The sequence below is a fragment of the Theobroma cacao genome, chromosome 4 (assembly GCF_000208745.1).
Source record: "Theobroma cacao cultivar B97-61/B2 chromosome 4, Criollo_cocoa_genome_V2, whole genome shotgun sequence".
NCBI lineage: Eukaryota > Viridiplantae > Streptophyta > Magnoliopsida > Malvales > Malvaceae > Theobroma > Theobroma cacao.
Window position 1 is genome coordinate 5,129,284 of NC_030853.1, and position 22,260 is coordinate 5,151,543.

Below are 22,260 nucleotides of genomic sequence, written 5' to 3' on the forward strand. Positions count from 1 at the left end.
TCCCCAAGGGTAGCACTCGAGCTCCCAAGGGATTGTTCCCTTTTTTAAAATTAATTACAAAATTAATAAAAATTGATAAAATTTATAATAGTAATTTTAAAATTAATAAAGGGTAAATTATCATTTTAATATTTTTTATTTTTTAATTATCATTTTAATATTTTCACTTCATCAAACTAACAAAAACAGTGACAGTTAACTAATGACTGGACCTATGTCTCCAACAAAAGATATTTGTTTGGGACGAAGTGCTCATTTTGAAAACTAATGAACCCTCTTGGAATTTTGATTAGAACTTAGGGGTGGGGAAATTTTACCCTAAATCTTATGTTGTTTTTGTAAATTATGGTTTATTGCAAAAACTCTTTCCCTTAACTAGGTGCCTTACAGAGAAGTAGTTCAGCTTGCATTTAGTAAGTTTACAATCCCTTCCTTCCAACCTTTTAGTGTCACTATACTCAACAGTTATATTATGAATAACACTTGCTTATGTAAACAAGTATTGATACTCGAATTTGTTTCATGATTGCAAATATTGTGTTAAGCGTCGAAATGAGTGCATGGAAATGTTGATACCTATTGTGAAAAGACCAAAAGATGATAATGGCACGAGTGTCGAGCTACAAAATTTACATGTTATATGAATGATGATTATTGAATGAAAGCAATACAACACTTTTATGTTGAGAAGTTTCGTAATTGTGTGATTGTGCTTATATGATTGTTGATATAAATATTTTCTATGGATATTAAATGAATGTAATGTATGACAAGCCCACACATGTCAATTAAGGCTTGCTTGGGCCTAATGAGCCATACCCATGTAGGGTCATGCGTCGGTCACGATCTTACAAAAAAACTCTATCATTGAGAAAGTGACTTAAAAACAAACAAGTAAGGGTAATGTATTAGATACATACACTAAAAAAAATCCAATTGAAGAACAGCACATAAGTTTATCACTATCAATAATTAAATGGTAACACAATTGCAATTTACAAATTAATTTTAGACTTGAGAGATCAATATGTTTATTTAGTATATATATGATACATGCTAAACAAGATCATATGCTCAATAAAAGATTCATCAATTCTCTATGAGAAAAGGTATTTAGGTTACTATCTTAAAGTTTTAAGAAATCCAATTAGTGTGCTTTATAAAACTATACACATATTTATATACTTTTAAAGAAAAATATTTTTCACAATCCAATAGGAATAAAAATCATGAATTAATATTAATTACATTGATTGAATGTGATAATGAAAATTATTTTCAATAAAACCCACGAGAAAATTATTCTTTACAAAAGTCATTTACAATGTGTTAATAAATATTATTGTAATTAATAATTAAATAAAGTTTCTTTATTAAAATATGGTTAGATTAGAAAATTGTCAAATAAAATTATTAGATTAACAAAATATTTTGTAGAGTTTTTCCATCAGTTTAATATAAATGGGCAATATTTGTTTTCATTGATCGTAAGAACTATTTAGCAACAAATTAAAAGATCCTGCGAGAAGAATCTTTAAACACGGCACACTTGAATCGTTCATGAAATACCTTTCTCATTAATCAATAATTTTTTTGAGATAGATCCTTGACTTTTTTCTTGAATTATTGAATTAAAAAAAAATTAAACTTCCATGCAAAGAAAACTAACAGTACCAACACACTCTGTCGGAATCTTATAGGCATGTTATGGACGTTTATACGTTTGCGTATGATACGAGTCCGACCCACTCTCAAGACCTAAATTTTCTTCTCCTACTTGATTACCAAGACAAACACTTTTCCACCCTTCCAAAAGCTGTAACTAGTTGGCAAAATCCCAGCCCTAGGGTACAAGCAAGCTATGAAGCTCCATTTGCCTCAGTTTTGGGCAGATGGAGGTTGCAGTTAGGAGTCCTCGGCAACATATATTGTCTCAATCGGAATGTTAATCAGAACATTTCTAACGCTGGAGAAAAAATCACTACAATAAGGTGTACTTACAAATCGATTTAGTCTTTTTCCGGGAGCAATTTGGACAAGCCTAATTGTATAAGCATCAACTTAACTCAATTTCACAATGCTAAACTCACATCCAAGGTAGTACAAATCAGCTGGCAATCAAAAAGCTGAAATAATCTTCTGGATCCTTGTCTGTGCTCGTTCCTTCTCTTCTGGTCCATCTAGGTCACCAATATTGTCATGATATTCCTGTGTTTGACACCAAAAAAGAGGCAAAGCAACATAAGATACGGCACAGATTAAAAAGTCAGCCCACCGGCTGCAACATTTTGCTCATAACAAGATAAATATGATAAAAAAAAAATACCAATACAGATATTAACGTCAGTTTCATTTTATATGGAAGAACCAAAATAATGATTCTCCCCCTCTCTGCATACAATCAGACCTTGTACCAAAAACAGATTTTTAATACTTTGCACTTTGCAGTGATTCTAAAGCTTATCCTTTATTATATGATCAGACTTTGTCCAATGAAGGTAATCTACCTAAGTCTACCCATCTCCACCTCTATTTCATCAAGTTATCAGCCTCAACTATAATTTTTTCATGAATTTATCAGTTCCATTCCTAACTTTCATGCCTAGCATTGTTTAGACATCAGAAGAGATTGGCAACTAATTTTGGGGAAGGGGATAGCTTCTGGTAGCAATTGACAGATGAACAACAAGAAAAGTTGCTGCTTGAGATTGCAAAGCATGTCGATGTCTTTAGGCTTGTGCAGCAAACTTGTCATTTGCAACCAACAAAGTAGAAGCTGCAAAAGCCTGAGCTTCCAGTGGAAAACAAATAGCAACGGAGCAACATGTTCAGTGAACTACTAATGCAGCAGCAATGATGGGTAACCAGGCTCAAGAGGAATGGCTGGATACCCATCCATAAAATGAAATGTATTCAGAAAGTTACTACAATAGCGAAAAAAAAGACACCTTTACAAAGACTCCAAGAACATTAAAGACAAAATTGCTTCCTTCCCACGGAATATATTCAAGATAAATATTTTCTTTTAATTCCTTCTCGTGCAAAAAAAAAAAGTCCACATCCCTGTTTCTCATCCAAACAAAGAGGACAAACTGGTTCTTCCTGTTCAGGTACCATTCCAAAATATGGAGGAAAACTCAAGTATTGGTTTCCACCAGCATAAGGAGAATGATGCAAATCCCGCAAGTTCTAAGAAAGATCCAATCATAAGTAAAGAACCAAGATTTGCTATAAAATAAGTCATAAGAGCTTCTACCTGAAATTAGATAGATATTCTAGTCTCAAAATTTCAGCATATAGCAGTTCCTCAAAGGGTTAGTTATATTAGAGACTGGATACAGCCATTGAGAAATAGATATGTTCCCCATATTCTTTATTTCAACATTTTATGAGTAGTGTAATATTACAGACCATTTATATGCTATGAACAAAAGTTACTTAAAAAATGTTAAAGGCAATATTGATGCAGGCGCAATCCTAAATTTATCTTAACTGGTTATCTTATTATGTTTTACTTAATGTTTGTTGTTTTACTTTAGTTAATGGTCAGTAATATTTCTTCTTATGGTCATGTGACTAGCGTGTGATTTGTTAGTTTGAATGGCTAAGATTAGATGGTACTTAGTTGTATCCTAGGGCTAGGACTAAAAACTGTTCCCTAGTATAAATAGTTTCTTTTAGACTCATTAGGCAGTGGTATTATTTTGGATTATTCACTGACAGAGGTTCTACAACTCTAAACCCTAGTATTTGTTCCTACTTCGATTCACATCAAGCCTTTGTTCTGGTTTTTGAAACTGTTTATGGTTTTCTTTTTATTGTTTCTACTTCCGCACTATATCCAAGTGGTTTTGGAGCAAACCGATCCTAAAGGTGAACCAGGGTTTTCGCTTATAAACCATGGTTGATCATGGTAGAGGATGCAGTAGACGATGTGGAAGAAAAAATCAAGGCCAGCAAATAGAATTGGCTGATATGAGGGGTATGATTGAAGATTTGTCACGGGATGTCAAGCATTACAGTGCACATACGGTGAATCCAGAAAGCAACTGTAAACCTTTGGATTTTTCGAAAGGTGCTCTTAAGGATGAAATTGAATATGGAGAGGATGAAAACTCTTTTTCATAATGCTGGACCAGAAAATCATGTTGTCCGTGGAGGATTAGAAAGGTGACCATCACATGCCATAGACTTGAATGATGGAGTTAGAATTAAGGTTGATGACTTCCAGGGAAAGATGCATGCAGGAGATTGGGAAGCCAGTTTGGTAAAATTATATTGAGTGGAAACCAATGATGGAACAAAGAAAAGTGCTGTTTGTGAAGCTTAAGTTGAAGGGAACTGCACTTCAATGGTAGAAGAGTGTTGCATGAGATATTGGGAACACATGAGAACAAAGATAAGGAAGCAATTTTTGCCTACTGATTATGTAATGGAATTGCATGAGAAATGTCATTCACTCAAGCATAACTGTATGTCCGTTGAGGAGTAAGTTCAGACTCAAACAACCTTTCCATTAGGGTTGGTTTGAAAGAGACTAATGAGCAGTTGACTTCTCATTACCTGGCTAATTCTTCAGATAATAGTAGCACTTCAAGGCTTTCAGATTGATTAAACCACTCAGAGAAGTAATGGAGGGGCCATCACATCCAGAAAGGCAAGTTGGGGGAGTGACAAAGGGAAGAATGCAGCACCTAATGGATGCAAAACAGTTCCGGTTTTGGTACTTCCAAGGCAGGTAAAAAGTCCCAAATTCAATGTTTTAGTTGTGGTGAAAGAGGACATACCTCCTATGCTTGTCCACAAAGAAAGGTACATCTTGCCCAATGTGAAGAATGCTTAGAAGAGGAATTGCATCCTTTTTATGATGATTATGATGAAGACAATGGGAAAGTTGATGTTCATCCAGTTCTAGGCGAATCACTAATGGTTCAAAGGGAGATGACAACAATAGCTTTAGAATAGGGGGTGATTGGAGGCGCCATAGCATTTTCAGAACTCGTGTTCTTTGATGTAATTTTCTATAGCAGGTGAATGGAGCATTTTCAGAACTCGTGTTCTTTGATGTAATTTTCTATAGCAGGTGAATGGAAAATGTTATTTCTGAGGAGGTAGAGAAGAAGCTGAAGCTGTCAACTGAAAGCATCCTAATTTATACAAGTTGGGGTGGCTTAAGAGGGAGAATGAGACACCAGTAACATCTTAGTGTTTGTCAAATTTTCTGAGCAAAAATTTGGAAGATGAAGCTTTATGTGATATTATACCAATGGATGCTGCTCCTATTCTCTTGGGCAGACCTTGGTTATTTGATCATGACATGGAAAATCTCACTAAGCCAAGCACATATTCATTTTATAGAGGCAACAAGAAGTACACTTTGCACCCTTTAAAGGAGGAAGCTAAAACAGAAGCTGGTTGTTCTTCTTTGGGCAGCAAGGTAAATGCATTTTTATCCTTAGAAGAGTTTGAAGCTCAGAGTAGAAAAAGGGCAGTTTTCAATGAGAAGTTGTCAGACACCAAACAGTGCTATTCCACCTATGATTTGAAGTTTTATGCAGTGGTGAGGACTGTACATCATTGGCTGCATTATTTAGCCTATAAAGAGTTTATACTTTATTCCAATCATCAAGCTATAAAGTATTTAAATTCTAAGAAGAAGCTCAATGATCGTCGTGCTAGATTGAGTGCTTTTCTTGATGAGTTCAACTTTTCATTCAACTATAAAACTGGGGAGTCCAATGTAGTAGCAGATGCATTGAGTAGACATTCTTTAGTGCTAACAGTAATGAACAATCAAATTATTAGTTTTGAAGAGTTGAAAAATCAGTATCAAGGTGATCCATATTTCAGCCAACTTGACTGGACGATCTGCAGTAGAAAAACTGCCACACAGGTTGCAAGAAGGCTATTTATTCAGAGGCAATCTATTATGCATTCCAGAGGGGTCTTTACTAGAGCAATCATAAGACAACTTCATGGGAGTGGATTAGAACATTTTGGCAGAGATAAAACCATAGCAATGGTGCCTGATTGCTATTATTGGCCAAAGATGCTTAAAGATGTAGACAGATTGGTGAAGAAATGTTCAGCTTGTCAGCTTGGGAAGGGAAATTCACAAAATAAAGGTCTTGCACACTCCTTTACCTGGACCAGAGGCTCCATGGATTCATTTGAGTATGGACTTACGCAAAGAGTGCAAAAGAATATGACTCCATTCTTGTTGTAGTGGATTGATTCTTGAAAATGGCACATTACATACCATATTTTAAAACCTCAGATGCCACACATGTTGCTGACTTGATTTTCAAAGAAATAGTGAGGTTGCATGGTGATCCTACATCTATACTTTCAGACAAAGACGTCAAATTGATGGGGTACTTTTGGAGGCTTTGTGGAGGATTTATGGAAATAAATTGAGGTATTCTAGCACTTGTCAACCTGAAGCAACCAATAGGAGTTTGGGTAATTAGTTAAGATGCCGTGTCAGCAAACATGTAAAGACTCAAGACTTCATTACATCACAAGCTAAATTTGCCTGCAATAATTCAGTTAAAAAAACTGCAAAGAAGACACCATTAGAAGCTGCTTATGGGCTTAACCCACATGAACTTGATTTAGTCCCATTGCCACTAGAAGCCCACATAAGTGATGGTGGAGAGGAGTTTGTTGAACACATTAGACAACTGCATGAGGAGGTTAAGGATGCTATGAAGGGCAACAATGAAGCTTATGCTACTGCTGCCAGTCGACATCAATAGGAGAGAGTTTGATGAAGGTGATTTGTGGTTGTGCATTTAAGGCGAGAATGCATCTCAAAGGGAACTTATCACAAACTTAAGGAAGATTGGACCATGTAAGGTGTTGAAGAAAATCAGCTCAAATGCCTTGATCAAGCTGCCCTCTGAGTTGCAAATCAGTCCAATATTTTATTGTGTCTGATTTATATCCATTTAAGGGATTTTATGGGGAAGTGACTACAATTTCCTACCTCCCAACAAGATGTTATCGAAGATGTGTTGGATGTTAAGTAAAATCTCAAAGAGCCAATCAGCACAGGCAACTTTTGGTGAGGTAGTTAGATAAACCAGCTAGTGAAAGTACTTGGATTGCTGACAAAGAATTAAAAAGGACTGATCTAGAAATCTATGCTGAAGCTGCCAAAGTTTTTCAATAATCAGGACTCTTTTGCTAGGAGCATTCTGAAATTTATATTAATTGGTTATATTATATGTTCACTTTATATTTGCTGTTCTACCTTTTTAGTTAATGGTCAGTAATTATGTTTTTATTTAATCATATGATCATGTGACTAGCATGTAATCTTTAATTAGTTTGAATGGCTAGAATTGAACGGGTTATTTGTATCCAGGGGCTAGGATGAAAAGCTGTTTTGACCCCTAGTAAAAATAATCTTTTTAGACTTATTAGACAGCTATATTATTTTGGATTATTTTCCGACGGGTTCTAAAACCCTAAATCCTAGTATTTTGTTCCTACTTCCATTTTACATAAATTTTAGCTTTTGTTCTGGTTTTCATCACTGTTTTTGCTTTTCTTTTTATGTTTCCACTTCTGCACTACATCAAACATGCATCAGTAATCTCAACAATTGCGAGTGTGGCTTCATGGTCTCAATCTTGTTCTTCAGATATGCTTGAAACAAATCATGTAAATAAGATGGATAATATCATAGTTGTAGAGAGCTTCAATAGACTGAAGACAATATTTCATAAGTTATGGGCCCTTCATAGTGAAGAGATCAAAAGCCTCAATCTACTTAATCACCTAGGGTTAGAAGTAGGTTATAAATACTTATGTTATATTCAACTTCAGCAGTTTTATCTTGGATATTGATGATGAATCAAAAGTCTTTGCAAATTGTAACTTCCTCTCTATCTTTGCTCTGTTTCTCCTTTCTCTTTCCTCTAATTCTTTTCCCTTTCCTTGATCTTCCCTCTCTTTTCTTCCTTTTTTAACACCTTTTCCTTGATCAAAAGTCTCCTCAGCTTGATCACCTAGGATTAGGACATAGGTTATAAATACTGATGACCAGCAATTTTATCTTGAATACTGATAATGATTTGGAGGTCGTCGTGAGTCATAACTTCCTCTGTACCTTTGCTCTTTTTTTCCCTGCTCTTTTCTCTAACACCTTTCCCTTTCCTTGATCTTCCCTCTGTTTCCTCCCTCTTTCTACCCCTTTTTTTTATAAATTCTCTCCTCTCGTAAGATGTCTTCTTTGTTTGTGAATCATAATTTACACAAGCTTTAGAGTCCACTAAGAAGAATCATCAAAGTGTCTAACATCTTATAAGTATTCTTCCTGTTTCACCTTGGACATAGAATGAAATGCTTTAGAGTACACTAAGAAGAATCATCAAAGTGTCTAACCACCTTATAAGTATTCTTCCTGTTGCCCCTTGGACATAGAATGAAATTATCACTATTAAGTCTCTAGTAGCCAGAAGGTTTAGGGCAATTAGAGCTCAACAATTAGGGCTTGACTTTATCTGTCCAAGGTGGGTTCCTTAATTTTACAGCTGTTACGCGACTTTAGGATTGTGTGAGCAATTTCTAACCCTATGTATGAAGCCTTTGGCTCCTCAGTATGAGCATACGGAAATCTAGGTGTGATGCCTGGATCTTTACACTTTTCTTCTTTTTTTATTTTCCAAAGCCAGCCCTAAATCATTTCCTATAAACCCTAGAATAGGCATCTGTCAAATCCTAACCAAAACCACATAAGCCCCAAATCCTGAATCACTCTTCACTGCCCAGACCATCAACTAAGTTTATTTGCTTTTTGCTTGTTTTTCCCACCTCTCAAGACCAAGTTTTTTCCTTTCTAAACCAACAAGCAAATGCAACTATCTTTCCATTCCAATTAAACGCTAAAATAACTATTTCTTACCCACCATAGAACTAGACTTTCTTAATTAGATACAACCCCAACTTCCTGTCTCACATCACCATATCCCACACAACCCCAACTTCCTGTCAGTCTCAGCCACACAAGAGTTCCCCTTCATTTGTCAGAAAAGGTTGAACAAACAAATAAGATTAAAATAGTGCAATACCTTTTATCAACCATTGATACATCCTCTACAAAACATGCCTCAATGGTTTTTTAATTAAACAAGCTGGAATGTAACTCATGTCTGTCTAGAAATTGTACAACTGGATTACAGTTTTGCGGGGAAAAGAGGTACCTGAAGTATGTCCTTAATATCTTTCTTAGTAAGCTTTTGCTGCTTGAGTAATAATTCAATTCTTGCTCTCATTTGAGAGTGTCTGCATGGTATTTAATAAACTCAATTGAACAAAGTTCAATAAGAACCAAGACTACAAATCAAGCAACAGAATAAATAGATATGACAAAGAAAAATGTGCAAAAACTTACTCAGAGCACCAAACATGACCCAGAATGACGGTGATCAGCTGCAATTTGTAAACATAAAAGGTCAAAACTCATAAAATCAAAACACATTTAAGCAAAAAAAAAAAGGACTCCAAAAATAAAGAAGCAAAAAAATAACCGCAGAAAGCACAATAATTGATTTAGAGTAGCAGAAACAGGTATGTTTGCTTGATTAACGGAAAACTGAACTTTTCTATTCAAATGGATTATACAAAAAATAGACGTAAAAGAATCTGCCAATTAAATCATCTGTAGTCTTAAATTTAGATAAATCAATGTAGTACATTGTTATTAATCTTACTGTAGCCACACAGTTGTTTTTGTTGCTTTTGCAGTATTTACATTGATTCTACAATATATAATGGTGATAACATAATGTAAGTACCCATGAGCTCATTGTATTTGCTCACTCTTAAGATACAGAAGGAGCTTCATGAAACTTATATTTCCAGGTTTTCATTATGAACGACCTGGCAATCGTAACCTAATCAGCCCAAACAAATTTCACTTCCAATCCTCTAACATCAAGGTGACAAATATGGACTAATGTCATCCTATCTACTAGATGGAAACCAATTAAACCATTAATGTAGTATCAAGAAAAACTTACAGGTGAGCTAGGTGATTAGGGTTTATGGCAGTTTTCATACTTTAAGTCTTGAGAAATTTGAATGAAGAAAAAGAGGAAAAGATCCTTAAGCTTAATACTTAACAGTTTCTTCAAAGTAAGTCATAACTAAGGTTGATTGCATCACACAGTAACAAGAGTGATGATCATGGAGATTCTCCAATAATAATTCTATATCTCCATAGAAAGATTATGTTGAATTATAAAAACTCCTAGACCCTGGCACATTTACTCCAATAAGAGCTAGCACTCGTAGTCTGATAAAAAATTTAACACTTCAGACTCTAATTTGGAAACTATTAAGGAGAGTAACAAACTTGACTCCAAACAATTCCTAAACTATAAAAAAAAGCCTAATAAAACAAGGAAAACCAAAAATAAGATTGGCATAATGGTAAAATAAGCCCTTTAACTATGGCCAAATTTATACTTAACCCTACTATTTTATTTGACGCAATCAAGCCCTCATACTACTTTCTTGGTGCAATCAAACCTGATTCAAATGGAAAATGTTGATGTCACTATCATCACTGTCACTTGCTCTATGGCATCCATTTGATGATGTGGCAAATACAAGTCAAATGAAATTCAATGATGTGTCAATTATTATCAGATAAATAAAATTTATAGAATAAATTTAAATTTTTAAAATTTAATTAATTAAACTTAAAAATAAAACAAAAACCCATCAGTTTCTCTCCCTCTTCTTTGGTCTCCTTTCTCTCAGCATCTCACTACTACCAGAGGCTCTTGGCTTTGCCACAGCTATTTGTTTGTCTTTATCCTTCTTTTTCTTTATTTTCTCTCCCTATCTTTTCTCTGCTTCCAGCCAAGACTCTCCCTTTCTCTCTAACACTTATCATCTGAAGCATCTCCACAGCCACCAAGCTCCATGCCTTTGATCTGTCTTCAAATGTCTAGACCCCAACCTCAAAAATCTTATTCTTCAAATCCATCATCACCCATCTCCAAAACTCCCAAAATGCTATTTGAGTCTTAATCCGTAGTGTTGTTTTACCTCCAAATTCCTCCAATATTTTGGCCTCTCAATCCCCAAATCTCCTTAAAACTGAAACACCACTATTTTCCCCTGTGAAACCAGTCTCGTATGATCCATAACAGCAAGAGTATTTGGATTGTGGTGAATGCTCTTGAACATGGGGGATCCTGATTGTGTGAGGGTCTTTTGTCATTTAAGTGTAGGTTTATACTAAAAAATATGTCAAAATTTTTCCATATACTTTATTGCTATTTGATTGCTGGGTTTCAAAATTTAAGTAACATTTTGAGTAAGAAAGAAAGGATGAGATCTGGTGAATGAATAAGGCTAATGGTGGTGAAGGTTTCTGTTACAACGTTTATTATTGTTTGGGGCTTGAAACTTTGTAGACTATTTGGATTGCTGGGTTTTGGGTTTCTGATTGTTTTCACGGTGTTTATTTTTTTGTCTTAATTAAGTTTTATGTAATTGATTTTTAAATTTATGATTAACAAGCAGGTCAATTATTTTTATCCTAATTGATTTATAAATTCTATTTTTTTTATAAAATTGCGTTATTCATCAGCTACCCTGCAATTTTCTGTATTGAGATTTTCATGACCAGCTAGTGAAATCTTATATTTTCAGATGCTTATGAGAACTTTGGAACATATTCAGAATTTAAAAGATGCTATATACATAATGCCGATTGAGTTTGGAGGAGTTCATTTACTTAAGGGATACATATGGAGCTGAGAATCTTCCTTCTTCAACTTTTGGTGAGTATGTTTAGGTCAAAAGATATATGGGCAATAAGGAGAAATTATTGACACAAAGGCAACGTGTACATGAAGAAGAATTGAAAGAGAAAGCGGCTTCATGACCATCCATACTTTTCTGATTTGTTGCAAAATAAGATTCAAACATGAGTTTGCAGATAAAATAGCTACGGTAAGTGTACAGAGGGAATTCAAGAGGTTCACGGAACTGAAAAAACAATTGCAGCAGCTATGACATCCTTGAGGAAGAAAGGAGAATGCCATTGCAAAATTAGACGTCAAAAAACCAGAGGTGCAACATGATCAGCCATTTGAAGATTTTGAAGCATAATCAACTTCTGACACAAAAGAAGTTGAGATTAGACAAGCTAAACTTGAAGATTGTGAGACGGAGTTGGAAAAGGAAAGTTTATTGAAGACCTTTCCATTGACAATATTCTTCCAGTCCTAGATATCTAACACACAAGTATCACAACAGTTGAACTTTCACCAACTTCATTATTCCAAGTGTGCTAAAGAATGAGATGCAAGTAGCTTTATTGAGGATGTTTAAGGCACAAGAAAACTTCATTGCTGGTCAAGCTCTTCATGGGTTTTACAACAAATTAGTTTATTAGTTTTTTTTAGAAGTCCCAAGCATTTTCTTTAAATTCCAACTTGAAATAGGAGTTCCAGTTCTTTTAGGATTAGGGTTGATGGGAGCCTATAAAAATATCAATGTACTTTTTTTTTGGGAGACAAATTATGATAAGAGATTTTTCAGCATTATTTCTATTGTGATCGTGTGATGCACTTAAACTTAGGTGCAACTCATAAGGAACCCTAGGCTTGATGCTTAGGTTTCCTTTCTTCTTGGTTGGCTGAATCTAAGGCATCTTTTCTTTTCTTTTTCCCTTTTTTATATTTAGCTTTACTTATTTTCTTAAGAATTTCAGATTATTAAGATCTTCTAACCTAGCCCTCCAAGCTGTCCTACATCATAGGAATGAGAATCAAAAGGAAGAAAACCAGATAGTATATAGTGGATCATAAAAATGTATATTGGCAAACATTTAGGAAGTGGAAATAATACAATTTCAGAACAATACTTGGTTTAAAAAGGACTCCTGCAGTTTAGACACCAATTTCCAGAGGGTTAAAAAAAAACACATTAAGGGGTTAGGGCTTCTTGTTCTCTACAACTTTGACAAGAAAAGAGGATAGACAGCAAGCCCCCAAGAATTAATAGATATTATATTAATCATCAAGAAAAATAAATAAAAAGTAAATAACAAGTGAAACCAAAACTATAGAATCTTGGATAACTATTTTAAAAATGTATGATGTTCGGAAATGACTGGTCCAGGCCAGTTTAATGGCTACATTCATGTTAAATAAACATAAGCTTTACAGAATTAAATAAATCACACATGCCAACCATTTATATAGGCCCATCTAATTCCACCGCAAACATCCACAAAAACAGAACTTAAGAGCTATCAAAAACCTCCCCTCCCCAGGCACCCACAAAAAGAAAGAAAGACAGTGAGTGAGGGTGTGAGAAAGAGACCTGAAGAGTGTAAAGTCCAGATTCAAGCTTCCTGTTGTATTTTTCCTCTTCATCCATCTGTAAAATGCAAGCCATGTTGTAGAAGGAAGTCATCTCAAAGTGGAATGCAGACTAGAGAAGTAACGCACATGGATTACCTCCAAATCATCAAGTTCAAGTTGCTCCAGTCTTTGTGTCTCTGCTTTAACTCTATCAGAATATCTGCATCATGTTAAAAACCACTACATGTGAAAATTAATAATAGAAGAAAATCTCTATCCAACCCTTCATGAGAGTGGCCCAAGCAACTGCGGCCTGTCTTGGCAATGGGAACAAAAAGATTTTCTTAGTAACTAAAAAAACACCATCCCATGCCCTCACATGAACAAGAATTTCTTTGCATATTAATGCCGATGACAGAAGAAACTCAAGACTCTAGTCCTGTAAGTTTGTGAAATTAAAGAAATAACCAATTAAACTAAACCAATACCTTATATATAGTTCCATAAGGCGGTCTATCTTCTCACACTCATTCTCAACAAACTTACTTAACAACCTTTCCCTTCTAGAACCTCTCAAAATTCCACCTGAAAAGAAAGCAACAAAAATAAAAGTGAGGGCGACTAATGCATTTGATTTATATGCATCAGTATGTGTGTGAGGAGTAATGCAATTTCATTATGTAGAAAAAAATATTTGCAATTAACTGGTAACCATCTGCAGACATGATAAGCTTATGCATGGTTTCACAGGCACACTATCAATACCCAGGTTGGACCGCATTAGAAATGCAACAGGACTGCTACATAAGCGGATTTCAGAAGTAGTTATAATGACATGTTTATATAAAAATTTAAAATAGTTCACTGTTGTCATATAACTTTCCCTGAATTTGCCAGCAAGAATTTTCTACAAACCCCACATCAGACAAAGGCTCTAACCGTGACCCATTGATTCTATTCTGTTCAGGACTAAGGTATCAAGTCTTCAATAGGAAGTGGGCATGGGAAATCACTAACTCCTATTCCTAATGGACGCAGACATTTGTAATTGATACGATCAATTTCTTTAATATCACATGTTCCAAGATTCCCAGGGATGTTTGAACAGCCTGAATAAAGCTATGCACCCTGTCAACAATGAATATTGAAAATTTTTCAATTGATTTGACACATAGCTAGACACAGCTTGAGAAGGCAACCATACAGACCATATTTTTTCCCTCCTCTTCCTAACTTTGTAGTCAACTTCAACAGCAACATGGAATTAATGTAGTAATTTGGAAATAGAAACTGAAGTCCATCAAAAGAAAATAAAGAGTGAAAATGAAAATTGTTCATAAGAAACAGCTGACAATTCACCTGTTGAACTGGGTAATAGATTTTAAAATCATGCAACACATCTTTCAGGCCCAGTAAGAAAAGTAAGAAGTAACATTTTTAGACTCAATATATCACAGTGATGACAGACATGTAAAGAAAAGATATCAGAAGGTATTTCTTATAAATTTTAGATCAAATTTCCTAGGGCCACGCAAAAATTAATAATCTCCCTTTTTTTCTTAGATATTACCACATACTCATACCAAAAGAAATAGATGAGCACAGAATGGATTCAGAGGAACATAATGCTCTTATCCATAAACCAACTACATACTTTACGTATAGTTTTCCATGCAACAGCTTAGTCATACCAACTACATACTTTACGTATAGTTTTCCATGCAACAGCTTAGTCATATTATGTTAACTAAATATGAAAATCCTATAAACTGTTTTACTTGCCTGCTTACCAAATAATGATGCAATGAGGGATACAAGGCGCTCTTCCAACTCCTCTTGGTACCTTTCCTTCTTGTTCTTCTTACTCATAGGAATCTAAACAATCAAAGACAAAATGACATTGTATCAGGTACTGAATGTAATTACGCATGGATAAGCGCTCAAAAACAAACACACACACACAGAGGGAGAGATAGGAAACACTTGCCTTACCCATGAAAGCAGCAAAGGCAGTCTTCAATCCCAAAACATCAACGAATCGCTCGCAAGCCGGCGGGTATTTAGTCATGGAAAAATCAAGTGCCCTTATGGCAGAGGCATAAGCGGATTTTTTCTGCTTCATAATAATAATCATTAACTCCACCCCTTCAGCCTTAACAAACCTCTCCTTGTTCTCCAATGGCATCAATAAACAACACAAGCAATCGAACAAATTCTCCAACATTTCCTCTTCATCGGATGTCTTGGGATCCTTTGATTTATACATAGCCACTGCCTGCAAAACCACATCCACGCCGTTCATTTGTCCCAATCTCTTCTGGTTGGCTGTGCTGTTTTGCAGCAATATTGCCAATATCTCCGAGGCATACTGCTTGTTACTATCAAATTCCCTCACTTTAATCTTACCCAACAACCATCTCAACAACTTTGTCCTCTCGCAGACCAGCTCCGCCACCGCTGGCTTCACCTCTATCATGTTCTCAATGCTAGCCAAAGTATTGTAAACAGCGCTCATCTCATCAGGGTCCTTGTCCGACAAGCGTTGCAGATTCTGCACCAAGAGCTCCAATACATTGTTCTCGATGAGGGAATCGACCAGAATCCTGGCAGGCTCGTCGTTGTCCTCCAGAACATCTTCGTCCGTCAAATCCTCCAACAAATGCACCACGTCGATGGCAATGTCGGTGTTCTCGTGGGACAACAGATTCAGAATGGAAGGGATGGCGTTGAGATTGACCAGCTCAGGGTACAGCTCAGGGGCTCCTGCTAGGATCTTCAGCTTCTCCAGCTCCTCGTGCAGCTCCACTTCCGAGTCAGCGAACCGCTCCGGTTGGTCCGGGTATTTGAGGCGGGCCTCGATGTTCTCCTTTAATCGCCGCTCGAAGGAGAAGACTAGCCTTTTGAGGGTGCGGAGGTCAAGCACTTCCACGGCGTTTTGGGATTTCTCCACCGCTTCCAGGATGGAAAGGTCCACCTGGCTGTCATCAGGTGGGACGACGTCGTCTCGCTTTCGTTTCAGAGGGTTCGCCACTTCCATGTTGGAATTCCAGTGCCTGCTCTTAGCGCCCCCCCACCTACTCTGCCCACTGCTAAATGCTAATGGCTAATGCTATACTTTGGTGATCACAAAAAGAGAAAACTCCGCGGAGTTTCGTTAAGCGTAGCGTTGTTCTACTTCGATGGAGGCCAAGGGTTCCTTGGGGCTCACAAATATAATATTGCCCTATTAGTTAATTAACTAATAAGGGATTTTTTTTTAACCTTAAAATAAAAATACGTATTTTTGTAAATAATTCTCGATATAATTTTAATTATTTTTAGTTACTAGAATAGATTTTGAAACAAAAATACTTTTAATGAGCCGTCTTCGTTAGCGTGCACTCTCAAACAAGTAAAAAATGAGAAAAATAAATAAATATGCAAATATTAGTTGTATAAAATACTTATTTTTTTTCAAAGGTTGTGCAAAATAAAATAATGTTGCATGAGATGGGTTTTCAGAGATTTGGGACATGGCATTCAGATAATAGGAGAAAAGAGATACTAAATCGAACAAAAAATCGATCGTCATGAATGGAGCTCAGCTAATGACGTGAAACCAAAAATCCTTGATACGGTGGTGAATTGAAAGGAGAAAAATGTGAATCCAAAGCAGAAAATGGTCTTGCTATAGCGGGCCTTATGTTAGACGACTGTCGCAAGACAGGGTTTAAAGTTTGTGAAACGTCATGTTGGGAATGTGTGACACGGCACCGCTCAGAGTTGGTGAGATGCCATGGAGGGAATTTGTGAGACGCTAGAGTTAAGAGTTGGTGACACGCCATGGTGGGAATCTGTGACACAGCAACTTTCAGAGTTGGTGAGACGCCATGGAAGGAATCTGTGACATGCCAGCATTCAAAGTTTGTGAGACGCCATGGAGGGAATCTGTGACACGCCAACATTCAAAGTTGGTGAGACACCATGGAGGAAATTTGTGACACGCTAGAGTTAAGAGCTGGTGACACGCCATAGAGGGAATCTATGACAAGCCAACGTTCAGAGTTCGTGAGAGGCCATGGAGGGAATCTATGACACGCTAGCGTTTAGAGTTCGTGAGACGCCATGGAGGGAATCTGTGACACGCTAGAGTTCAGAGTTGGTGACACGCCATGGAGGGAAGCTGTGACATGCTAGAGTTCAGAGTTAGTGACACGCCATGGTCATGATTTAGAGTGTGTGACACAGCAATGCTTGAGCAGCTGACACGTCATGGTTTGAAATAGAGAGAGGAAAAAAAAACGGGCAGTTAACGTGGTAATCGTTTGGACTTTCACTGAATTAATTTCCCTTTTTCAGAATAAATAAGAATATTAGAAGGCCATTTTTCATTTTAAACAGTTATTATTCAGAATTTGTAACATCTGTGTGATTCATTTCTCATTCCCGTCGGTACCGAAGTGTTCGAGAAGGCTCTTTGCAAGCGTAACGACACCACAGCACTAGCAAAAATGTCAGCCATGAATGAAGAGGTCAGTGAGTCTCAAATTAAAACATTCTTGTATTCGTTAATTTTTGTATTTTTTCTTGGGTTTGTTTGATATGTTCGAGTTTTTTGTTTTGTTTTGTAAATGTTTAGACCGTGTTTTCTTGCTGGTTTGATGGTTGTTAGGGTTAACTCGTAGTGGTTTTAGGAGTTTTGGGTTTTTACCGTGTGACGCCATTGTTATTATAGTTAGTTATTGGCTTGTGACAGCATTTTACTTAATATGCATGGTGTGTGACAGCATTTTACTTTATATGCATGGCATGTGACAGCATTTTACTTTATATGCATGGCGTGTGACAGCATTTTACTTGATATGCATGGCATGTCACAACATTTAACTTGTTATGCATGGCGTGTCACAACATTTTACTTGTTATGCATGGCATGTCACAACATTTTACTTGTTATGCATGACGTGTCACAACATTTTGCTTGCAATGCATGACGTGTCACAACATTTATTCCTTATTTATGTCTTTAGTGTACCTTGTTGTACATGACGGCTTAACTCACTAGTGCATGTGTGCCATGTTTTGTAGATCCAGCGTAGACAGTATGAGGATCTTGACAGTTTGTTGATCGTGCCGAGGGGGAAGTGGGCGTTCAACGTTGCAATTAACACCCACTGTAAGTGGTCTCAACTACATTACATCTTAAAGACTCTCCAACAGAAGGGGGAGTACGATCCAATTAAGCGTACCTGCTTCAGAATGCTCTTAGACGTTTATCCATAGGGGTACTTTTGCGCTGGTCTCTTGCACAGCATCATGATTCGTCGGATCACTAAGAGCCAGTCAATGGACCAAGAGCTATGGTTTGCCATTGGTAAGAGCAAGGCGCGACTATCAAAGTAGGAGTTCTGCCTCATCACCGGGCTAAAGTTTGGTCCAATGCCCGATGTGTTCAGACGATCGTACGAGGTTGCTATAGAGGGAATTCATGACAGATACTGGAACGGGCAGGAGAGCGTTAAGCTGCAGGCTTTGCTTGATACGTTCCACGGGGGCAACTTTCAGCGACCAGGAAACAAGACCAAGATGGCACTCGTCTTGATCGCGAATAACATTTTATTTGGTCAAGACTACCGTAAACGGGTGACGCCTTGGTTGCTGTCATTGGTGGAGGACATCGACGCTTGGAATGTCTTCCCATGGGGGCACTCTATTTGGAAGCTGACATTGGACTACCTTTTGAAGGGGTTCGAAGTGCTTGACTCAAGCGTGACAAAGGAAACTCGGTTACGCTACAATTTTTACTGATTCGCATGGGTGATACAGGTACTATCACGTAACATTTTTCAGTTTCCTTTTGAAAAAAAAAATTTATGGTGCACTCGTTTATAATTTACGGTATGATAATGGTTACATTTGACATGCAATTTTGGGCAATGGAGGCAATTCTGGCCCTTCAAAAAATAGTTGCCCCCTTTGGTCCGAAGGACAACGTCTACCCACGAATGTGCAGATGGGATTGCAATCAGAAGCCAAAAGACTTCTACAAGGCAATTCAGAAGTTAGAGTCATCTGACCATGTAAGTGAACAACTGCTAATTTTTGCGTTATATTTGTATAATAATTTTTCCTATTCGATAATGATAATATTTTATTTATTTATTTGCAGTTGTGGGCACTAGAGACGTTGGAACGCACCGCGGATGAGGCCTTCCAGGAGTATTTTGTGGACCTTGATGTCCCATTATCGGAGGGCCACGAGTACGTGCCAATAGGGCACATGGAGGATCGGTCGGATTGAGGCTTTAGGTGAGAGGTAAAAAAAGAGAAGCTTGAAGGAGAAAATAGCCTCTAGTGGCACGAAGTAGATACGCACTGTCGCTGCTTTAGTTGATGAGCTGTCGGGCCCTAAGTTGATGGACGAAGGGGATGACCATGGTCAAGGCAGTGAACAACCGGTAAGGACAATTTTAACGATTTTGTGTTCTCCAATTCCATATGTATCGAATAACATTTCTGTGTTTGCAGTTGGACCATGCGCCGACAGCTCTAGAACCACCCATCAGTCCTTCTTAGACGTAGAGTGGAAACGACCCATCTGTAAGATCAGTTCTAACTATTTGTGTTCTACATTCCCACATATATTTATCGAGTAACACAGTAATTTCTGTAATTCCAGTTTACGGAAGCGACGATTGGTCCTCAAGCATAGATCAGTCCGGCTCAACCGCAGACAGCTAACGAGCCGACGGTAAGGATATTAAAGTTGTAATGGTTAATGTTCAACAATTTCATACATGAATATTGAATAACACCGTTATATATGTAATTGCAGTTTACGGAAGTGACGACAGGTCCTCAAGCACCGATCGGTTTAGCTCTATCGCAGACTGTTAATGAGTCACCGGTTAAGATATTAAAGTTGTAACGGTTAATGTTCAACAATTCCATATATGATTATTGAATAACACAATTATATTTGTTATTGCAGTTGACTCAGTCGAGAACAGTCAATGACAAAGCAGTCACTACCCATCAGCTTCGACGAATCATGCGCAAGCATGAAAAAGAGATGTTGGAGCTAAAGGCTTCAATTCAGTCATTGAGTCTAGCAATGCAAACGTTTGAGGACCGTATCGTTGGTTGGATTCTTGACGGCCTTAAATCACAAGTACGTTATTCTATCTTCGCTTGTATTTTGATGGTTTACGTTTAGCAACTGTTAAGACTATGTTTTTTTGCTGGTTTGATGGTTTTTGGGGTTAAGTGGTAGTGGTTTAATTAGTTTTTGGTCATTAGCGGGTCAGGACATTTGTATTATAGTTAGTTATTGTCATGTTAGCCTTAGCGTGTGACAACATTTGACTTGATATGCATGACGTGTCACAATGTTTTACTTGTTATTCATGGCGTGTCACAACGTTTGATTTGATATGCATGGCTTGTTAGAACATTTTGCTTGTTATCCTTGGCGTGTCACAACAATTTGCTTGTTATAGATGGCGTGTCACAACATTTAACTTGTTATGCATGGCGTGTCACAACATTTTACTTGTTATGCATGGCATGTCACAAAGTTTATCTTGTTATGCATGGTGTGTCACAATATTTTACTTGTTTTGTATGGCGTGTGACAACATTTTACTTGATATGCACGGCGTGTCACAACATTTTAGTGTTTATGGTTTGTGGTATTTTATGAGCTAACTAACAGTTTTTCCAATTTTGTAGGGCGGTCTATCTCACGATGCTGGTCTGGAGCACGATGATACTGATGATGGACAGCATCATGAACCTGGTGTTGACATTGACGATGACGTTCTTGGTGCTGACGGAGAGCACATAACTCATGTCAATGACGTCGTCGATGAAGCTGTGGTAGTGGATGTCACCCTTCAATCAGGTGGTGCTGAAAAGAGCATGTTCCTTTGCTCGAGTCCATTATCGATGCATCTGCTAGAGGGATAGGGAGCCTGACTCAGTCGTGGCTGAAGGAGAGCATCTCCCTCCGGCCGATGCTTTAGTTGATGCAGCAGTATGAGCTATCGTTCTTTATCATGGGAGCACTCCTGATGCAGTTAAGATACGGTCGTCATCACCAGAGTCATCTGCTGTCCATCATGGTGCAGCAGAAATTTCAGACCCAACTGAGATGGCACGGCTGAAAATGGCAAGCAAATACATGGCAAGCCCATTCGTCGACCCTTTAGTGACCAGTCGAGATGTGAGGGATAAAATCGTAGAAGACTATGAAGCTTTCAAGAAAGACGAGTCTGCGAGGTAAGCTCGTAAATAACATTGCAAATATTGTTTTTTAATGAAACATTAATCCACCAAGACTTATGAAATTCATTATGTTACATATGCAAGCGTAACGTCGGCATCTTAGGGGATCAAGGGGCTGACTTTTTCATAACCTTAGAGGATCCCAATGAGGAAATGACAAGCGAACATATTGACGCATGCCTCAGCCTACTCTGCAAGTGAATGACAGGGCCAAAGTTGAAGCTGTACACTACCCGTGTATTCGTGGTTGACACGATATTCTTCGTAAGTTTATTTGAAAATTGTTCAATTCTATAAATACTAAGGTTTTTTATTGCATGAAGTGCAAGCTAATGTTTACATGTCTCACAAGACATCATCCATATGCTACTCACCGAATTTCCAACAAAAGATGCCCAGGGCATAATGCAAATTCTAGATGAGTTGCGGGGGTATGTGGAGGGTGAAATGCCAATATACGCCAAAAAATGGGAAGATGTGGATTTCATCCTCGCACCTTGCAAAGTTGGTGGGCATTGGGTGGTTGCGAAGATCGGCTTGGTGAGGTGGACGATCAAGGTGGTGGACTCAAGCAAGAACTTCGGATGCTAAGGATAACAGAGTTCGTATGGGTCAGATGACACCCTTGACGACAATGATGCCATTCATTTGCCACCAAGAT

At 37.4% G+C, this 22,260-nt stretch overlaps 1 protein-coding gene across 2 annotated transcripts; it reads right to left on the reverse strand.

The window, feature by feature from the left end:
• Positions 1,798 to 16,528, reverse strand: LOC18601250 (beta-catenin-like protein 1). Of its 2 annotated transcripts, XM_018120054.1 has the most exons (8): positions 15,322 to 16,528; positions 15,125 to 15,209; positions 13,823 to 13,919; positions 13,491 to 13,554; positions 13,354 to 13,410; positions 9,401 to 9,438; positions 9,210 to 9,291; positions 1,798 to 2,208 (listed from the first exon to the last, which is right to left on the reverse strand). In XM_018120054.1, exons 1-8 carry the CDS (start codon positions 16,369 to 16,371, stop codon positions 2,119 to 2,121), a joined length of 1,563 nt encoding a protein of 520 aa, XP_017975543.1. In that variant the 5' UTR covers positions 16,372 to 16,528; the 3' UTR covers positions 1,798 to 2,118. The 2 variants fall into 2 exon arrangements, with proteins under 2 accessions (XP_017975543.1, XP_017975544.1); XM_018120055.1 differs by lacking the exon at positions 9,210 to 9,291.